The sequence below is a fragment of the Panthera leo genome, chromosome C1 (assembly GCF_018350215.1).
Source record: "Panthera leo isolate Ple1 chromosome C1, P.leo_Ple1_pat1.1, whole genome shotgun sequence".
Classification (NCBI taxonomy): Eukaryota; Metazoa; Chordata; class Mammalia; order Carnivora; family Felidae; genus Panthera; species Panthera leo.
Genome location: NC_056686.1, coordinates 159,189,174 through 159,207,431, shown reverse-complemented (window position 1 = coordinate 159,207,431; position 18,258 = coordinate 159,189,174). Strand labels below are relative to the sequence as shown.

Here is an 18,258-nt window from a genome sequence, read left to right as displayed (position 1 = left end):
ATATACTATAATAATCAAAAAAGTAAACAGATATTTCTGAGAGTGCCTAGAAACCCTACATGCTTAGATATCATCTCTTAAATAACTGGGGGGATTCAACACAGTACGCTTCTATTTTTAAAAATGTTATCAAACTTATAAAACGTGAGAAAACCTAAGACTATGGTAAGGAAATAAACAGCATGTCTCAGAATAAAACATAAAACTTTATCTTCAGGGCCTCCAGAAAGGAGGCGTCCTCTAGTTCCCAGGGAAGGAAGGTTTAAGAAGTACTCATTTTTGTCCGGTCGGATGATACCTCTTTGATGTGGTCATTGGTACAGGCGAGCCTGGACTGACATGAACACAGTAGCACGTGTTTCAATGAATGTGACCTATGAAGAAAATTCTTACAACTTTGAATTCCACGGACTCTACTCACCACATCCCATGACTCCTCTAGTGGAATGCTTTTAAGTAAAGTTCCATATTCATTACAGTGGAAATCCAGGTGAGCTTTTCCTTCAGCATCTATTTGGGTAACAGCTACCACAGAAAGCAAATCCAGCTCATCTTCATAGTCCACAATTTTAAAAGTCTTAGGGAACGGATGGGTTAGGTAGAGGAAAAAGGGGCAAAATCCAGTTATCCACTTAGGATTATTCCTGTTCATAGTTTAACTCTTCTATTATCTTTCTATTTTAAAAATGTGGAAAGAAGAATGAATGGGTGAGAGCATAAGCAGAAATGTGTCTCTACTTTTATGCCTAGTAAAAGCCCCAAGATTCTGAAGACTTAAGCAGCATCCCACAGATTCTAACAGACTCAAGTCTATGCAGATCTTGGCCAAAGTATTATTGAAATTCTCTATTATGACAGCAACCCAGAACTTCTCCAAGTTCCAAAGAGGTGTTCAACTGCTGCTTCTGACGTGTGTGTTCACTGGTTCCCAGATAGTACTAAATATATGCAGCTCAGTTCTGAAACCTAAAAACTACCTACTGTGTCAGAAGAGTCTTACACCAGAAAATCACAAGTCATTTCAGGAAGAACTGATGACCTATCACATACTATTTATGACTCTCTTTGCCATCTTTTTTTTTTTTTTTTTAACTCTTTTTGGTTCTCTAAAAAAAAAGTAAAAATGGCTGCTTACACTTGAGGAAGAATATTAACTAGGAACTGAAATCCAACCCACAGAACAGAACTGGGATAAGAGATATTTCTTGGAAATGACTAATGATGGTAAGAGAAAAATCTAACCTCAGAACTCTGTTTAAAGAAGAAAACCTGGGACTCCAATAGCCTCACAGGGGAAGCAGATCTGTGCCAGCCATCCGAGGATGGGCTACAGGAAGGCACATTTTGGCAGGCACAAGTTTCTTTTAACCACCACATACTAATCCTTCACTTACATTTGGTAAAACTACTTTTTATTTTTTATTTTTTTTTAAATTTTTTTTTTCAACGTTTTTTATTTATTTTTGGGACAGAGAGAGACAGAGCATGAACGGGGGAGGGGCAGAGAGAGAGGGAGACACAGAATCGGAAACAGGCTCCAGGCTCCGAGCCATCAGCCCAGAGCCTGACGCGGGGCTCGAACTCACAGACCGCGAGATCGTGACCTGAGCTGAAGTCAGATGCTTAACCGACTGCGCCACCCAGGAGCCCCAAACTACTTTTTAATCCACTTATATTTTCTGCCTTTACTACCCATAACATAAAACTTTATCAGATTTATTATACATGGTTCCTTTTTATTTACTTTTTTGCCTTAATATTACCTTGGTCAAACTTCAAAGAGTGACTTCTTGCCTGGGTGTCAGTGATTTTATAGCTTTTAGTTACAATCCCTTTTGGTTTTTCCTTTGCAGGCTAAACCTTGTTTTCTAAGCTCTTGATGGAGACTATCTCTCTTTTTGCTACCACCTTCTCCTTGTTAATTATTGTTGCCATATATATATATGGCATGCAGCCACATACTTTTTGGAGTGCAGCCACATACTGGGAAACCTCTAACCTTTGAAAAAGATTTTCAAAAACTATCCTTAGAAGGCTACTCTAATATTTCTACCTAGAAATGGTCACAGAACGAATACAATTATCTGGTCTAAATAGACTTTGTATTCATGCAATGGTTATATATTCAAAGCATTATCACTGCCAGTTGATTTCATAAGAACTTTCAATGCCTCTTTAAAAGAAAAGGATAAAAATGTATTAGCTCAGTGGCTGGCAATGTCAAGTTCAGGCCACAGGCTGAACTAATTTACCACACCCTCACACCCTTCTTCCCTGGCCCGCAATCGTTAATAAACATATCTGTGTCTTGTAAAGGAAAAGCCATAAAGTCATCAGGATATATTTCCCTACAAAGTGTGCACGTTAAAAAAAAAAACAAAAAACAAAAAACAAAAAACAAGAAAGAAAAGGAAAAAACCCTGTATATATTAACAAGCAATAAGCTAGTAGTGTTTTCAAATTATTTTGGCTCTATAAATCTTCCTGCAAACAAAATCTTATGAATAATTCTAATATGAGAAGAGCAGATGATGGGGACGCATTGGTTGAAACAGCACGCACAATCCTACCAACGAAGTCTGTATGGAACTGCTCACCCCGAACCTCTACCCCAGAGTTTGGGAAGCATAATTTAAAAACCATAGGGCTAGTACACACTCATTTGGTTTGCTATGTCTGGCTAAAGTAATACCTCTTGTTCTGGGTCATCATCCAGAAGGTTAAATTTTTTTTTCACCACCCGTCCAGAAGCTGTAACAGTGAGTAAGTTTTCATTCTATCATATGGAGACAAATAAAAAGATATGATGAGTCCTATCATGTACAGCAAATAGCAAAATTGTATTAAATTTGGTTAAACAATCAACCCTTCTCCAACACCCATAATTCTTTCTTCTACTGAGAAAATTCTAAAGCAGATTTCTGATCCTCCAATTAGCAAAAATACTTTACTATAATAAATTAATGGATAAAATACCAAAAGCAGTGGATCTGCTTTTAGAAATTTCTCTCCACATAATTTTATTCATGCTCTTAATTTGCACACTAAAAGAAAACAACTACCTGGAGTTAAAGCATGGTATGTGATTTCTGATTCATATTTAACCCAACTGACTCCAAGTTTGCACAATTAATTAAACCCAAAGGTCGATAACTCATCAATAAAAACTAAAAGAGAAACCCAGAAAGGAAACAGAAATTAGCAGAAGACAGCTTAATATAACCACCTCTTTTCAAATCTCAACTGTGCATGAGGCTAAGCCTAGCTCCCTATGCAGACAAAAACACTCAGATTTCTACAGGATTGTGCTGTTCTTTTCAGCCGCAGCGAAAGACAAACACATTTGCATACTATATTCTCAAATAGAAAGACAGTGATATACAAAGAATTTTAAAGTACTCCTGACTTACTTTGTTCTTCTCCCTGTTGGCCAAAATGACAAAGTCTTCAGAGATCTGATGCTGGGCACTATTATTTTCTACTTCATTTAGCTTTAAAACTCTGAAAAGGAAAAAAGATTCTAAGAACCTAAGACCTCAACACACCATCAAAATGGTAAAGTTGAACTACTGAAATAAAACTTAACAAATGAAAAGTACAGTAACAACACTGAGTTAGTTCTCTCCTCCTGAGTAGTCTGAAATGTTCATGTCTGATCACTTAAGTGTCCAGAAACTCCTTCAAATTCAGAGATTTTGTTAGACAGAAAAACCTGTGACAACAGGTACTCCTGAGGTAGGTAATGAAGCAGCTTCCTCAGGCTTAAGCCATCTTTCAAACTGGCTTACTGAAAGTTACTCTTAAAGAACCTTATCTCTGTTGTCCTGCAACAAGTCTTTAATGTTTCAGTTTTAACAATGGCATTATACTAGATATTGGCATTTTTTACTTCTGAATCTATCATGAGATATTAATGACCAATACTCAGAGTTAACTACATGACAGATTGGATTTGGGGCACCTGGGGTTGCTCAGTCAGTTAAGTGTCTGACTCTTGATTTTGGCTCAGGTCACGGTCTCACGGTTTGTGAGTTTGAGACCCATGTCGGGCTCTGTGCTTCGGATTCTCCCTCCTTCTCTCCCCTCTCTCTCTCTGCCCTTCTGCCTTTCGTCCACACACACACATACAGTCCCTCTCTCTCTCCCTCCCTCCCTTCCTCCTCCCTCTGGCCCTCCCTGGCTCTCTCTTTCTCTCAAAATAAATAAATAAACATTAAAATTAAAAAAAGGGAGAGACTCGATTAGCAACTAAGCCTAAACTAAGAGTTTTCATAAAAGAGTAATATTTGAAAACTGCAATTTACTTAACACTTTTTTTTTGTAGGATTATATTTAAAGATTTGGGTTTTCTGAGTGCAAATGGCCTTATGGATCAAACTTATTAAGCAAGAGAAAATAAAATAATTTGCTCACCACCCACATAAATCTGTTCACAGCATTAACAAGCTTCAAAAGCACAATGTTATTAAAGCATAAAATCTAGAATGCAAGCAAAAAGAATAGCAGGGAGTAGCAGCCACAGTGGCCAGAGAGAGCCAGGAGGCTTTCTTTGCCAGAGACAAAGAAATCAGATTGTATTTTAAATTACTCAATTCATTATCTTAATTATTTAAAAGTGCCTATCTTTTAGAACCTGCCAAAAGGGCACACGCTCTGTGGCTCTTATTTTCTTAAACTCAAAGTACTACTAAAAGGTGGGTGGAGAGGTGCCTGGGTGGCTCAGTGGGGTAAGTGTCTGACTCTTGATTTCAGCCCAGGTCACAATCTCACCAGTTTGTGAGATGGAGCCCTGCGTCAGCACAGAGCCTGCTTGGGATTCTCTCTGCCCCTTCCCTGCCCCTTCCCTGCTCGTTCACATGCACACACACATACACACACAAGCATGCACGCACGCTTTCTCTCTCTCAAAAGAAATAAACTTTTTTTTTTTTTTAAAAAGGTGGGTAGCAACAAACATTAAAAGTATGGTTTAATAAAGCTAAACTACAGATTTTAAGACTTTTTATAAAAGTTCATCATCTTATTTAAGTCCCTTTATCATCTTTATAATCAATCCAGAGAAGTAGATTAATCATCACGAAGCATGAGGAATAAATAAGGCAGACAATACCTTTCTTATTCAACAAACTTACGGAGCAGCTACTCTGTGCTAAGCACTATGTTCAAGTGCTGGGGTTCTAAATATCAGCAAAACAGACTCTTTCTCTGTCATTATGGAGTTGCTGATTCTAAAGCTAGATATTTAAACAGATGATCACATAAATAACTAATTAAAATTGCTGTGTTAGAAGAACATGACACAGTGGGTGCAATGAAAATGTGATGGGGGAGCGAATCTAACGAGGGGTCTCAGGGAAGGACTCTGCAAAAAAAGGATATTTAAGCTGGGGCATGAAATATGAATAGAAATTAGGCAGAACAGGGAGGGAAACACATTCCAGAGGAAACAGCCCCCAGCTTTCTGAAATGACGGCACTGCTGAAGTAAACTGAGTGGGAGGATGATCTTCCAGACCATACTAAGTATGCTGGTCTTTATCTCAGGAACAAGAAGCCATAAGAAGGTTAAAGTAGAATCCATTTAGTTAGGTTTTTGTGTTTGTTAATGTTCCTAAAAATCACTCTCACTGCTGAGAAGAAAATAGACTTAAAGAGTACAAAAATAATTCTTGGAGTCCAGGAGGTAGCCTATTAATATAGTCCAGGCTAATGATGACAATGGTCTGACCAACATGGTGACAATGGCCAAGGGCAGGAAGAGGAGGATTTAGGAAAATTTAGTAATATAACAACAACAAAGGATTCACAGGATATATGGTGCAGGTGTGTGTGTGTGTGTGTGTGTGTGTGTGTGTGTGTATGTATGTGTGTGTGTGTGTATGTAAGGGACGGGGAGGGGGTGAGCAAGAGGGAGAGAGAGAAAGGGAAAGAGAGAGAGAGAGAGATGGGGGGCAATGTACGTGAGTATATGTATATGAAAAGTCAAGAGTATATGCATATGATGAAAGAAAGACAAGAAGGTAACAAAGTGTTAAGAATAATTCCAGATTTTTGGCTGAGCTTAGATGAGAAATTTGGGCAAGGATATAAATTTTGGAGTTTTGGTGTACACATGATCTTTGAAGCCAAAGGAATAAATAGAATCATGCAGAAAGGGAATGAAGAGTGAGAAGAAAATAGGGTCTAAATCCTGAGGACATGTAATAATTAAAGTCTGGAAGACTTCCTCTAGAAGAGGATGAACATGAAAGGACATGAAGAAAGACACATCAAAGAGGGAGGGAAATATTCAGGAGAACTGTGGTGTCGGGGAAGCCAAATGAAGAGTATTTCAAGGAAGGAAAGGTCACCTGGATGTAGATGTGGGTCAACAAAACAAAACAAGGTTCACTTCAAACAACTCCTGCACTAAAGCTATCTTTTACACCAAAAACAATCATCTCTCATTAATCCTAGAGAATTAAAACCTGATGAAGACAAGCCAATCTGAATCTCCTTTTACCCATATATCATCCACCAAAGAATTTATTTAAATGTAATATCTACAAACAGTAATGAGGAGGCTGAAAGAATAAAGTCAGGTTCTCTGAGGAAGCAACCTACAACAAGCTAATTATTTCTGTAATTGGGTCAGCAGTGAGCTGGCAAAAATAAACACGCCAATAAATGCTTCCAAAAGCTACTTTTCGCTTTAAAGCAACTAATGAAAATACTCACTTGAAGGGCACCTGGGTGGCTCAGTTGGTTAAGCATCTGGTTCTTGATTTCAGCTCAGGTCATGATCTCAGGGTTCATGAAGTCAAGCTCTGCATCAGGCTCTGCGCTGCTGGTGTGGAGCCTGCTTGGGATTCTCTCTCTCTCTCTCTCTCTCTCTCTCTCTCTCTCTCTCTCCTCTCTCTCCCTCTCTCTCTCTGTTCCTCCCCTACTTGTGCTCGCTTGCCCTCTCTCTCTCTCTCTCTCTCTCAAAATAAATAAGTAAACTTAAAAAAAAATTTAAAAAAATACTCACTTGACCTGATTGGGGCCAACATGTATTATTCTACCAGAAGCATCAGGATGAAAATAGATCCAGTCAGATTCTAGAGAACAACATTCCATTTCTTGGATCCCATTTTTTGCCTAAAGTTGGGGAAAAAATATTGAAAATAAAGATTAATGGAGAATAAAATAAGTTTTCAAATCTAACATCAATGATAGATCAGTAAATCAAAGCTACAGGGAAAAGAAAATATCAACAGTTGAACTGGGATATGCAGAAGAACTGAATTCGGGCAGTCATAGTTGAGAAATCCAGAACATCTGCTCTGTACCATACAGTTTGCCTCACAAATAACAACCTAACAGTAATCCTATCTCAAGCATCTATTTTGTGTCAGACATTGCAGTAGATGTTTTAGAGCCATTTCATTTGATTTTAATAATACTCAAAGCACATATGACTACCCCCATTTTGATGAAGATAAAATCACAAAGAGGACAAATCATTTGCTCAGTGTTTTGCAGCTGCAAAACAGCAGCTCTGACTCCAAAGCCCAAGGACTTTCCATTATATAACTCTGTATAATTATGCACATGCAGTCCCCTACAACTTCTTCCCTTGCCCATCCCTAATAAACTATCAAAAAGCGTGAGTAGCACACAAATAAATATGCAACCCAATCTAAAATCTCAGAAATGGGTCACATAATCTTTTTGGATAAGTCAGATGTTAACCTCTAATAATGAGGAAATGGTCTAATAGCCTTTTAGGTCTGCTTAGCCTTTTAGGCAAGGAGAGATTATTTCATGGCAGGACATTTAGACATTAAAATAAAGAGAAGTTACCTCCGTGATATATGATCACATATGTACATAAATGTTTTACCTTATACAAAGGAGCACTGGGAACTAATACCAGCATGGATACATTAATTTCATTTAATTTCTTTAATTTTTCCAACACAAAATGAAGTGATACCACCTTTCCTATTAGATACTCATATTTTTTTTTTTAATTTTTTTTTAATGTTTATTCATTTTTAAGACAGAGAGAGACAGAGCATGAACAGGGGAGGGGCAGAGAGAGAGGGAGACACAGAATCCGAAACAGGCTCCAGGCTCTGAGCTGTCAGCCCAGAGCCCGACGCGGGGCTCGAACTCACGGACCGCGAGATCATGACCTGAGCCGAAGTCGGCCGCTTAACCGACTGAGCCACCCAGGCGCCCCAGATACTCATATTTTTGAAAGATTAATTTACTAATTTCACTAGCATATACTGACAGGATACTATGTCTCAAGTATCACACTAGGTGTTCAGACCACACATGAACTAAACATAACCCTTGCCGTCAAAATCTCATTATCAAAAAGGGAGGCAGAAACACAAACAGAACAGAAAAGAATAAGATGGTGTAGAAAACAAAGTGATCAAGCCACACACAGGATATTATCAAGCATTCAACCCAAGTGAGCAGAATTTCAGGATGAAAAAAAGAGCTTGAAGTAAGCCTTAAAGGATGAGTACAAGATGGCTACAAGAGATGGCAAAATCTGAAGCACAAAAATGTTAATCCATACAGCATGTGTGTGGATACACATGAATAAAAATTTTAATTCTGGCTCCTAGAAAATACGCATGGTGTCCAGTCATGAGACTAGAGAAGTAGGTGGGGGCTACTTTTTTGAATTCCATGCTAAAAAAAAAAATGGAATTTAACACATACTAGTACTAGTGAATGTTTTAATTTTTAAGGAATTTTTATAAGTATCCTAATAATTTCTAATAGGAACGGTGGTATTATCACATTGTATATACATAAGAAAATCAATGGAATTAAATACCTTGCTTGCTAACACTAAAATTAACATATCCAAGATGGCATTAGCTCCAGATGTTCCTTTAATATCAAACATGCACATACTATACATATCTTCCTTTAGACGATTCTCTTCATTGTAATAACTATAACATGCAAAAGAAATATGATCTTTTAAATATAAGACAGCATTATTACCAGCTTCTGCAGTTTTTATTATGTGCTTGAATGCTAGATTTTAAAGCTCAGTTTAATAGGAAGCTATGAAACATTTTCTGAATTCTTCAGTTTGGCTGCATGTGTTTTTGGGTAATCTACTCTTTTGACTGACTGGTGGGGAAGTAAAGGGCATATGCATCCTTAAATTAACGTCCTTACCAGAAAGCTGTCTGGCAAAAGGATTGAAACCTTTCCCTGGATTTGGCAATTAGTTATGAATATGTTGAAATACAGATTTGAGGGGCGCCTGGGTGGCGCAGTCGGTTAAGCGTCCGACTTCAGCCAGGTCACGATCTCGCAGTCGGTGAGTTCGAGCCCCGCGTCGGGCTCTGGGCTGACGGCTCGGAGCCTGGAGCCTGTTTCCGATTCTGTGTCTCCCTCTCTCTCTGTCCCTCCCCCGTTCATGCTCTGTCTCTCTCTGTCCCAAAAATAAATAAAAAACGTTGAAAAAAAAATTAAAAAAAAAAATAAATAAAAAAAATAAAAAAAAAGAAATACAGATTTGACTAGATGTTATAATCAGTTATTACAGGACAGTACTTGATAGACATGCTTGGTATAGATGCTGGAAGCCATTTTGTGTGTGTGTGTGTGTGTGTGCACACGCACGTGCACACACACACACAATAATATATATTATCTGTTCTTATATAAAAAGAATATCTAGAATTGTACGGGGTTTGACAGGATGGAAAAGTTAAGTGAAAGAGAGCTATGATAGGTCCTGGTGGTTGCAGAATGTTCACTGGCTGAGAGGTGAATAATCAAATCACAGACTTGTCATGACAGCCTCTATCTAGAGAGGCCACTGTAAAAGAGGACGTCACTGGAGCTGCCACATGTGACAGGTAAATGAGAAAATGGAAGGGAACAATGTTCCGACAGAAGGAAACTAGAAGACACTATACATAGTGTTCCCTGGTGGCGACATCAACAGAAATAGATAACTGGACCCAAGACTATGTTGATCTTCAGTGTGGTGTAAGGAGGCCTGTGACTCTAAAAGCCACTGAATCGAACAGTGACTGATTGAGCACGGTCCTGGAAGAGATGGATATGGAATAAGTGGAGTCTGCTTCAGAAAAATTAAGTTCATCTCATATATCAGGAGGTTCCAGAAATAAACTACACTAACTCAGCAACAGAAAACAAAGATGCAACCCCTCTACCCATCATCACTGTGCATCCACTCTTTGGCACTTATCTTAATTACTGTACGTTAACAGACTGCATCTTACTTATCTACATGTGTGCTTCAGAGAGCATAAGCAACTTGAAGGAAGGAAGGTGTCCCCAGCCATGCCTGGCCCACATTAGGCACTCTTTAAATTAAATTAAATTAAATTAAATTAAATTAAATTAAATTAAATGATAAATCAATGCCTAAATCATTTTCAAAAAGAAAATAAAAATGAATTCAAGGAGTAGAAATTTCTATTGTCTTACCATGTCTTATCATTTCTTCCTATTCTGCCGTAAATAACTAAAGTTCTTGAAAATTCAAAGTGTTTCAGTGCTTACATTGTGACCAACAGAGTTCTACCTGGTTCTGCTCTGGAAAGCAAATAGCAGCAAACCACGAAAAAACAGAATCAACTACACATTCCACCAGCAAGTTCAGAGGCAGCCTGAACATACTGCAACAATAATTCCCACTATGGAGCTTGGGAGATGTGTTGCACTGCACGAGATCCCATGAGAAATCTTTGGTCACTAAGCATTTTCAAATGTTAATGTTTTTAAATTCTTGGTAGTATACACAGGCGTTTGTTATATTCTTTGTATCCTTCTGTACCTAACATTGTTTACAAATTATTAACACAAACAAAAATTCTTAGGAATTCTTAATACAAAGTAGAAAATGAAGAATTTCTGATATACATTTACTACTAAAAAGTCTGATCACTCATGATTTACCAAGGAATTATCTTTCAGGGCACAAATATGGAAAACTCCTTTCTGTTTCTTCTTATTAGGTGTGATGATATAGTGCCAAGGATGGCCTCCAATCTGGAAAGCATTCTCCAGGGAGGACACCTCAAAAAGCAGTGGTGGTGAGTCTGTAGAGATGGGCAAAAGGAATTTATTAGTTTCTCTGTTCTGGTAGCCTTGGAACATTCATGATGCATGCATCATCTATGAACTTTCATTAACGAGAAATTACTACATTTAAGAAATAAAATATAATCAGGAAAGGGCTGATTGCTAAGAAAAGAGAAAGCTGGTAGGCAACAAATGTTATGCAAGAAGTCAACTTTATGCTACACGAGCAGTCTTAAGATTTCCAGTATACAAGTGATATTAGTCATAATGAATGTAACCACTTAGGACGGGTCCTGTCACAGTGGTAGCTTTATTAAAGGATGGCGACTAATACTAGTATTATCTTTAGAGAAGTTAACTAGTTTAGACATCTGTTTCCAGGGCATGTGTGACCTGCAGCTGAGTGGAGATAAAAAAGTGGACCGAAGGTGCTTATGATAGCAAAAAATGACAAAGTACACCTAATAAAAACAGCTACCATTTACTAGACATCTATGTATTCGATTCTGAGTTGCACACGATTTCCAACTCTCATAACAATCCTACAACATAATTAGGTCTAATAATTTCCTTCAGATGTGAGGAAGAGATCTTCCATATTCCAGACTAACAGGTTATACTTAGCAAATTTTATACGAGCAGTCTTAAGATTTCCAGTATGTAAGTGATATTAGTCATAATGAACGTAACCACTTAGGACAGGTCCTGTCACAGAGGTAGCTTTATTAAAGGATGGCGACTAACACTAGTATTATCTTTAGATAAGTTAACTAGTTTAGATAAATCTAGCCATTCACTGTCTTGTAGAGACTAACACCATAAAAGAAATATCTGTTGGTGCCTTTTAGTTAGAATGTCTATTATGAAAAAGATAAGAGGGGTGCCTGGGTGGCTCAGTTGGTTGAGAATCTGACTCTTGATTTTAGCTCAGGTCATTAGTTGTCTTTGGGTCAACTAATTTTAAGTAGAGTAAAACAGATGCACTCTTACACAAGTGCGTAAGTGGAAGGTACTACAGCTTTAGAATATACCAAACATTGTTTCGGCAAGTGGTTACTTGGGACTCTTTCTTTACCCTTTTGCTTTTAGTGTTTAATCTTTGGTTATGAGGCCAACACTGCCAGTAAAGGGGCTTGCCTTAGAAAGACCCATTCACTCAAGAGCCCTAAGTTACATATATAAGTGTGTGCTTTGGGTTGCCAGGGTGGCTCAGTCGCTTAAGCTTCCGACTCTTGATTTGGGCTCAGGTCATGATTGTATCGTTTTGTGAGATCAAGCCCTGTGTTGGGCTCTGAGCTGACAGCAGGGAATCTGCTTGGGATTTTCTTTCTCCCCCCCCCCCCCCCCCCCCGCTCTCTGCCCTTCCCTTGCTTGTGTTCTCTTTCTCAAAATAAATAAATAATCTTAAAAAAAAAAAAAAAGAAGTGTGTGCTTTATTAGGCCTCTTCATAAGACACTTTACTACTGGCTCCTATATATAGGAGAAAAATAATGAAAAGTGAATTCACAAACTGACAGTGCTGAGGAAGAGACAGGTATAAACATATCAAATATATTTAAAGTGCTTTTTTTAAAAAAGCTTTTAGGAAGAAAGTCATATTCTTAATATATAAAGAAGTCTTCTTAATGAGGAAAAAATGAACCCAACAGAAAACTCAGCTAAAAATGTTAGATAAATTATGAAAGAAATACAAACATCATATGTGATAATATAGTAGCTATGGAATGATGGTGGATGACAAAAAATTATAAAAAAAGAAAAAATATAATTGGAGTTTGAATTTGGGGCTAAAATTTTAAGTAGGTATGTTATAGAGAATATAAAATAGGTATTAACACCAGAAGAAAATCAATGCAAAAAGATACACTTAAAAAGAAATACTTTTCTCAGCAGTTGCTAAAAATGGCCCCAGAGTAGCAGTGGGACTCTGCTAATCACAATTCTGATGGGTCCCCAGTAACCTGAAATTTTGATCTCTAATACTATTTTCAACTAGAGTGCTAGAAGTTCTCAGAGAGTAGCTGATTCTATGTCTTGTCATGAGGAAATTTTAAGATCCTTCTGAACCATCTAGTTGTTGTGATAAAGGGTATTTATAGGATGGCAGGGTAGTATTAAAAGAATAACAGAGTCAGCAAAAGGGGTTCCTACTTGCTAGACTGTGAAAAGAGAGGCATGAAAAAGAAAATAATAATAATGATTACAATGCTTTGAGTCTGTGAAAGGTCAAGCAATACTTCAGAGTTTTAATATAAATTGTACAAAATGTTGTATTGTTTATAAAAGAATAGCTATAGTAAGATTTTTCTGTAATTTTAAAATATAGGGAATATATCAGGGAAATGCAAATCAAAACCTCACACCTGTTAGAATGTCTATTATGAAAAAGATAAGAGGGGTGCCTGGGTGGCTCAGTTGGTTGAGAATCTGACTCTTGATTTTAGCTCAGGTCATGATCCCAGGGTTGTGGGATTGAGCCCTGCATCAGGCTCTGTGCTGAGTGTGGAGCCTGCTTAAGATACTCTCTCTCCCTCTCTCTCTCTCCCCCTGCCACCCCTCTCCCCCACTCACACTCTAAAATTAAAAAAAACAAGATAAGAAACAATAGCAGTTGGAGAGGATGTAACGAAAAGGGAACTCTTGTGCATTGTTGCTGGGAATGTAAATTGGTGCAGCCACTAAGGAAAACAGCACGGAGGTTCCTCAAAAAATTAAAAATAGAACTACCATATGATCCAGCAATTCCACTACTGGTTATTTACCCAAAGAAAATAAAATCACTAATTTGAAAAGATATATGCGCCCCTATGTTCATTGGGGCATTATTTATAGGAATTCCTAGAGACAGAAAACAGACTGATGGTTATCATAGGGGAAGGGGGTCAACTATATGGTGAAAGTAGTAACTAGATTTACTGCAGTGGTCACTTTGTAGTGTACACAAAAATTTAAATTTTTTTTTTTTTTTTTTTTTTTTTTTTAGGTGAAAGTAGAGTTTATTGAAGATATAGAGCAAACAGATACAGATAAACTGTCCGGGAGACTGAGAGAGGAAAGAAGCACGAGTCTCATCACTGCTTGGGGTCTGGGTTTTTTTATTGAGGATGGCAGTCTCGTGTATGTGTCCTCTCAGGCATCCAAGAAATGGTTAGAACAAAGATGAGGGCTCAGGTTCTCTTCCTAGGAGCCAGGGGGTCTTGGTGTAGAGATGTCTAGCTCTCGTGGCCTGCAATGCACATATGATAGCTTCGTCCAGTCATTCTCACCTGGGCCTTCCTTAGATGTCATTTATTCTAGAGCGTCATCAACTCCTCGTCCCTTACAAGAAGGGCTTAGGCTGTTTTCATTATAAGGCATGTGTAATGTGGGGTAGAGATGCAGGTCCTAGCAGGAAGAGAAGCCAGAAAAGAAGCAAAGGGGAAAAAACCCAGCTTTTTCTCTCATGGCGTCCCCTTCAGTTTCCCTGTCTCATTCCCTGCTATGGGATTTTTATCATCCTTATTCTTAAGGGGTGTTGAAGGGTGAAGCTCTCATCTCCTGTAGCTTCTTCAGGCTGAAAGGGATTGCAGGTCCTACCTAATGGGAGGCATAAAAACCCTGAGCTATTTCACTACAGGAAGGGCTCCTAGTTGCAGATATTTTTGAGTTGGAGGCATGCGTGAGGTCTCATCATAAGAATAGGATGTTTCCTACAGTCATCATTGAGATAATTTGTCTGACATCTTTACACAGAGCATGTAGCAACAATAGTCCCCATAATAAAAAAGACTAGCATAATTACTATCATAGCTAGTGGAAGTGTTTTCCACCAAGACTATCCATGTCCGCTAAACCAGGAAGAAACCCACTCACTGAGAGAATGAGAAGAGTCAGACATTGCTTTAATTTGTGTGTGCATGTCTGCTAAAACTTTTGATAGAGATTAGAGTCATCTGGGATATATACATAACATTTAGTCTCAATATTAGCATAAGTGTCTTCTTGAGCTGTAGTCAGGATATCAAGGCTTTGGAGGGCCACCTTTTGAATTTGTGGGTGACAGCATGTCGGGTTTGGCGAAAGGTGGCTACCATATGCTTGACTACAGTCTCTATTTGTAATTTTACAGGTATAGAGGTGGCTCCTGGGACAAATATGGCTAAGGAACAAAACCATCAAGAGTTCCTCTTTGCCTCACGTCTGGCCTTAATAATATTCTATGAGGAATCACTGGCAAGTACAGCTGACACTAATCTAATGCTATACATCAACTTTATCTCAATAAAATATAGGTACTAATCTTATATATTTCTTCTGTTAAATAAATGTTTGCTTTAACATTTACATGTTTAATGAAAATACAAGGTACGGAACAGAGTATACAATATACTACATTTGGTGTAAGGGAGCATTTATTTATTTAAAAAAAAAATTTTTTTTTTAAGATTTTTTTTTTTTAACGTTTATTTATTTTTGAGACAGAGAGAGACAGAGCATGAATGGGGGAGGGGCAGAGAGAGAGGGAGGCACAGAATCGGAAGCAGCCTCCAGGCTCCCAGCCGTCAGCCGTCAGCCCAGAGCCCCACGCGGGGCTCGAACTCACCGACCGCAAGATTGTGACCTGAGCTGAAGGTGGACACTTAACCGACTGAGCCACCCAGGAGCCCCAAGAAGGTAACATTTAAAGAATACATATGCATGTTTGCTTATTTAAAAAAAAAAAAAAAATTTTTTTTTTTACATTTATTTATTTTTGAGAGACAGAGAGAGACAGAGCACAGGCGGGGGAGAGGCAGGGGAGGGGCGGAGGGAGAGGAGGACACAGAATCCGAAGCAGGCTCCAGGCTCCGAGCTGTCAGCACAGAGACTGACACGGGGCTCGAACCCACAAACCATGAGATCACGACCTGAGCCGAAGTCGGATGCTTACCTAACTGAGTCACCCAGGCGCCCCTGCATATTTGCTTATTTTTATGAAAAGAAACAACAGAGGCATAACCTAGAAACTAAAAATAATGATTACTTATAGGGGCAGGGTGGAATTGGGGGAGGGAAGTAACAGAATGGAAGGACTTTTATGGATAGCAGCAAAGTTTCTCAGACTATATCTTTTTATATAGTTTTGACCATTAAAACATACACATTTTACAACTTCAAGAATAAAGTCAAAAGGGAAAAAATAAACCTAAAATTGAAAAACTAAAACAAATGAACCTAATTACATAAAATTGGTAACCTAATGACACAGAAAAATAATTTCAAGCAATCTTTGAACACATTACTCTGATAGTACACTTATTGGGCTGTACACTAAGGACAAAAGGAACTGCAGAGAAATCTTAACCTTCACACTGTACTTTAGTTTTCAGTAGTAGCATTGATATGGCAATTTTAAGATTATCACATATATATTATAGGATAAAGTTTCACTAGGAATCAAGAAGTTCAGTGGGAGCCAAAAGAAATACAAATATAAAATCAAAGAAGAATTGGGGCTCCTGGGTGGCTCAGTCGGTTAAGCGTCCAACTTCGGCTCAGGTCATGATCTCACGGCTCATGAGTTCGAGCCCCCCACTGGGTTCTGTGCTGACAGCTCAGAGCCTGGAGCCTTCTTCAGATTCTGTATCTCCCTCTCTCTCTGTCCCTTCTCCACGTGCATTCTGTGTCTGTCTTTCTCTCTCTCTCTCTCAAAAAAAAAAAAAAAGTTAAAAAAAATCAAAGAACAAATTTAGAAATACGAGAATGAACTAAAAGGTTTTTGTTTTAATATATTTCCCAGCATTGTTCACCAAAAATAAAGACACCCAGCTGCATTGAGCACAACTAGATCTTGGTCTATGTTTTGGGTTGAAATGTGCCCCTCAAAAAGATATGTCGAACCCCTAACCCCTGGTATTGGTGAATATGACTTTATTTGGAAACAGGGTCTTTGCAGAGATCATGCTGGATAAGGGTGGGTCCTAAAACCCATGACTGGTGTTCTTATAAGGAGAGAGAGAGATTTGAAGACAACAGTGAAGAAGGCCATGTGAAGACAGGCAGAGCGGGCAGCAATGCTGCCACAAACCAAGAAATGCCAAGGATTGTCAGCAACAACTAGAAGCCAGAAGAAGCAAGGAAGGATTCTTTCCTAGAGCCTTCAGAGGACCTGAGGTGGTCTCTGGCAATGCTTTAATTTCAGACTTCTAGCCTCCAAAGCTGTAAGAGATTAAATTTCTGTTGCTTAAAGCTATCAGTTTGTGGTGTTACAGCAGTCCTAGGACACTAACACAGTCAATGAGGGTGTTCTCTCCTTGTCACATCGAGGACAAGGAAAGTAAAAGGTAAACCTAGGATACATTATTGTTCCAGAAGAGCAAGGGAATTCCCCAAGACTCTTGGGGTATGTCAAAATGGAGTTCTCACTGGCCAAATTTGGGGCAATTTGAACATCATGAAGATTATGACTGTAACTATATAATTTTGGATAGATGAAAATCCATGAGTCCACTGTGATTATATATGTGTGCTGACCTCTAAAATATTTTGCCACCTTGGACGTGACTATTAACACCAAATCCTTGCTTGAATACTGATACTTAAAGAGAAAGAGTAAGTATTTACCTTGACTTTTTAGGAGGAATTACAGTTCATCCCTAGGGGATGAGTGAAAGTTTTTATTTACAGAAAAATGCCAGTTATTAAAGGTAGAAGGAATGACAGAATCTTTTCAAATGGCCATTCTGCCACCCACAATGACATAATTGATTCAAGCATTACTAGTTATTGGTAATCACAGAAAATTAAAAACAACCTAAATGTCCAAAGCAGTGAACTGGTTCAACAAATTCAAAGTTCATCCATAGAATGATACACAGGTCAAGTTCTTAAAACTTCAGGGAGCTGTGTGTGTGGGTGTACATGCATACACATGGAACCATATTTTGGTGAAGGTAATGTAGGCACCACATTCAAAAAGTATCACAAGATACAAAATGAAAAATAAGTCTTCCTTTCATCTGTATCCCTCAGAGGAAACTACTGTTTATCAGGTTTTTGTGTGTCCTTCCATATATTCCAAGCAAATCTAAAAGTATATGCTCACGTGTACATTTTTAACATGTGAATACAAATTCTTTATACAAATGAAGCTTTTTATGTACAGTTTTACACTCCTTTTTATCATTTATTAGTATATATTGGGAGTTGCTCTGCAACAATACAAAAAAATTCTTTCTTTGT

The 18,258-nt window shown here is 38.2% G+C and overlaps 1 protein-coding gene across 7 annotated transcripts in view; it reads right to left on the bottom strand.

Annotated features, from left to right (window-relative positions):
* The window catches only part of DCAF17 (DDB1 and CUL4 associated factor 17), a 45,717-nt gene that overhangs the window by 13,863 nt on the left and 13,596 nt on the right, over positions 1–18,258 (bottom strand). For all 7 annotated transcript variants that reach the window (XM_042949098.1, XM_042949100.1, XM_042949102.1 and 4 more), the window contains 5 exons: positions 10,932–11,074; positions 7,009–7,118; positions 3,411–3,501; positions 2,693–2,776; positions 422–577 (listed from right to left, as the gene is read on the bottom strand). In XM_042949098.1, coding sequence (XP_042805032.1) covers positions 422–577; positions 2,693–2,776; positions 3,411–3,501; positions 7,009–7,118; positions 10,932–11,074 — 584 coding nt within the window. The remainder of the gene's footprint in view (positions 1–421; positions 578–2,692; positions 2,777–3,410; positions 3,502–7,008; positions 7,119–10,931; positions 11,075–18,258) is intronic.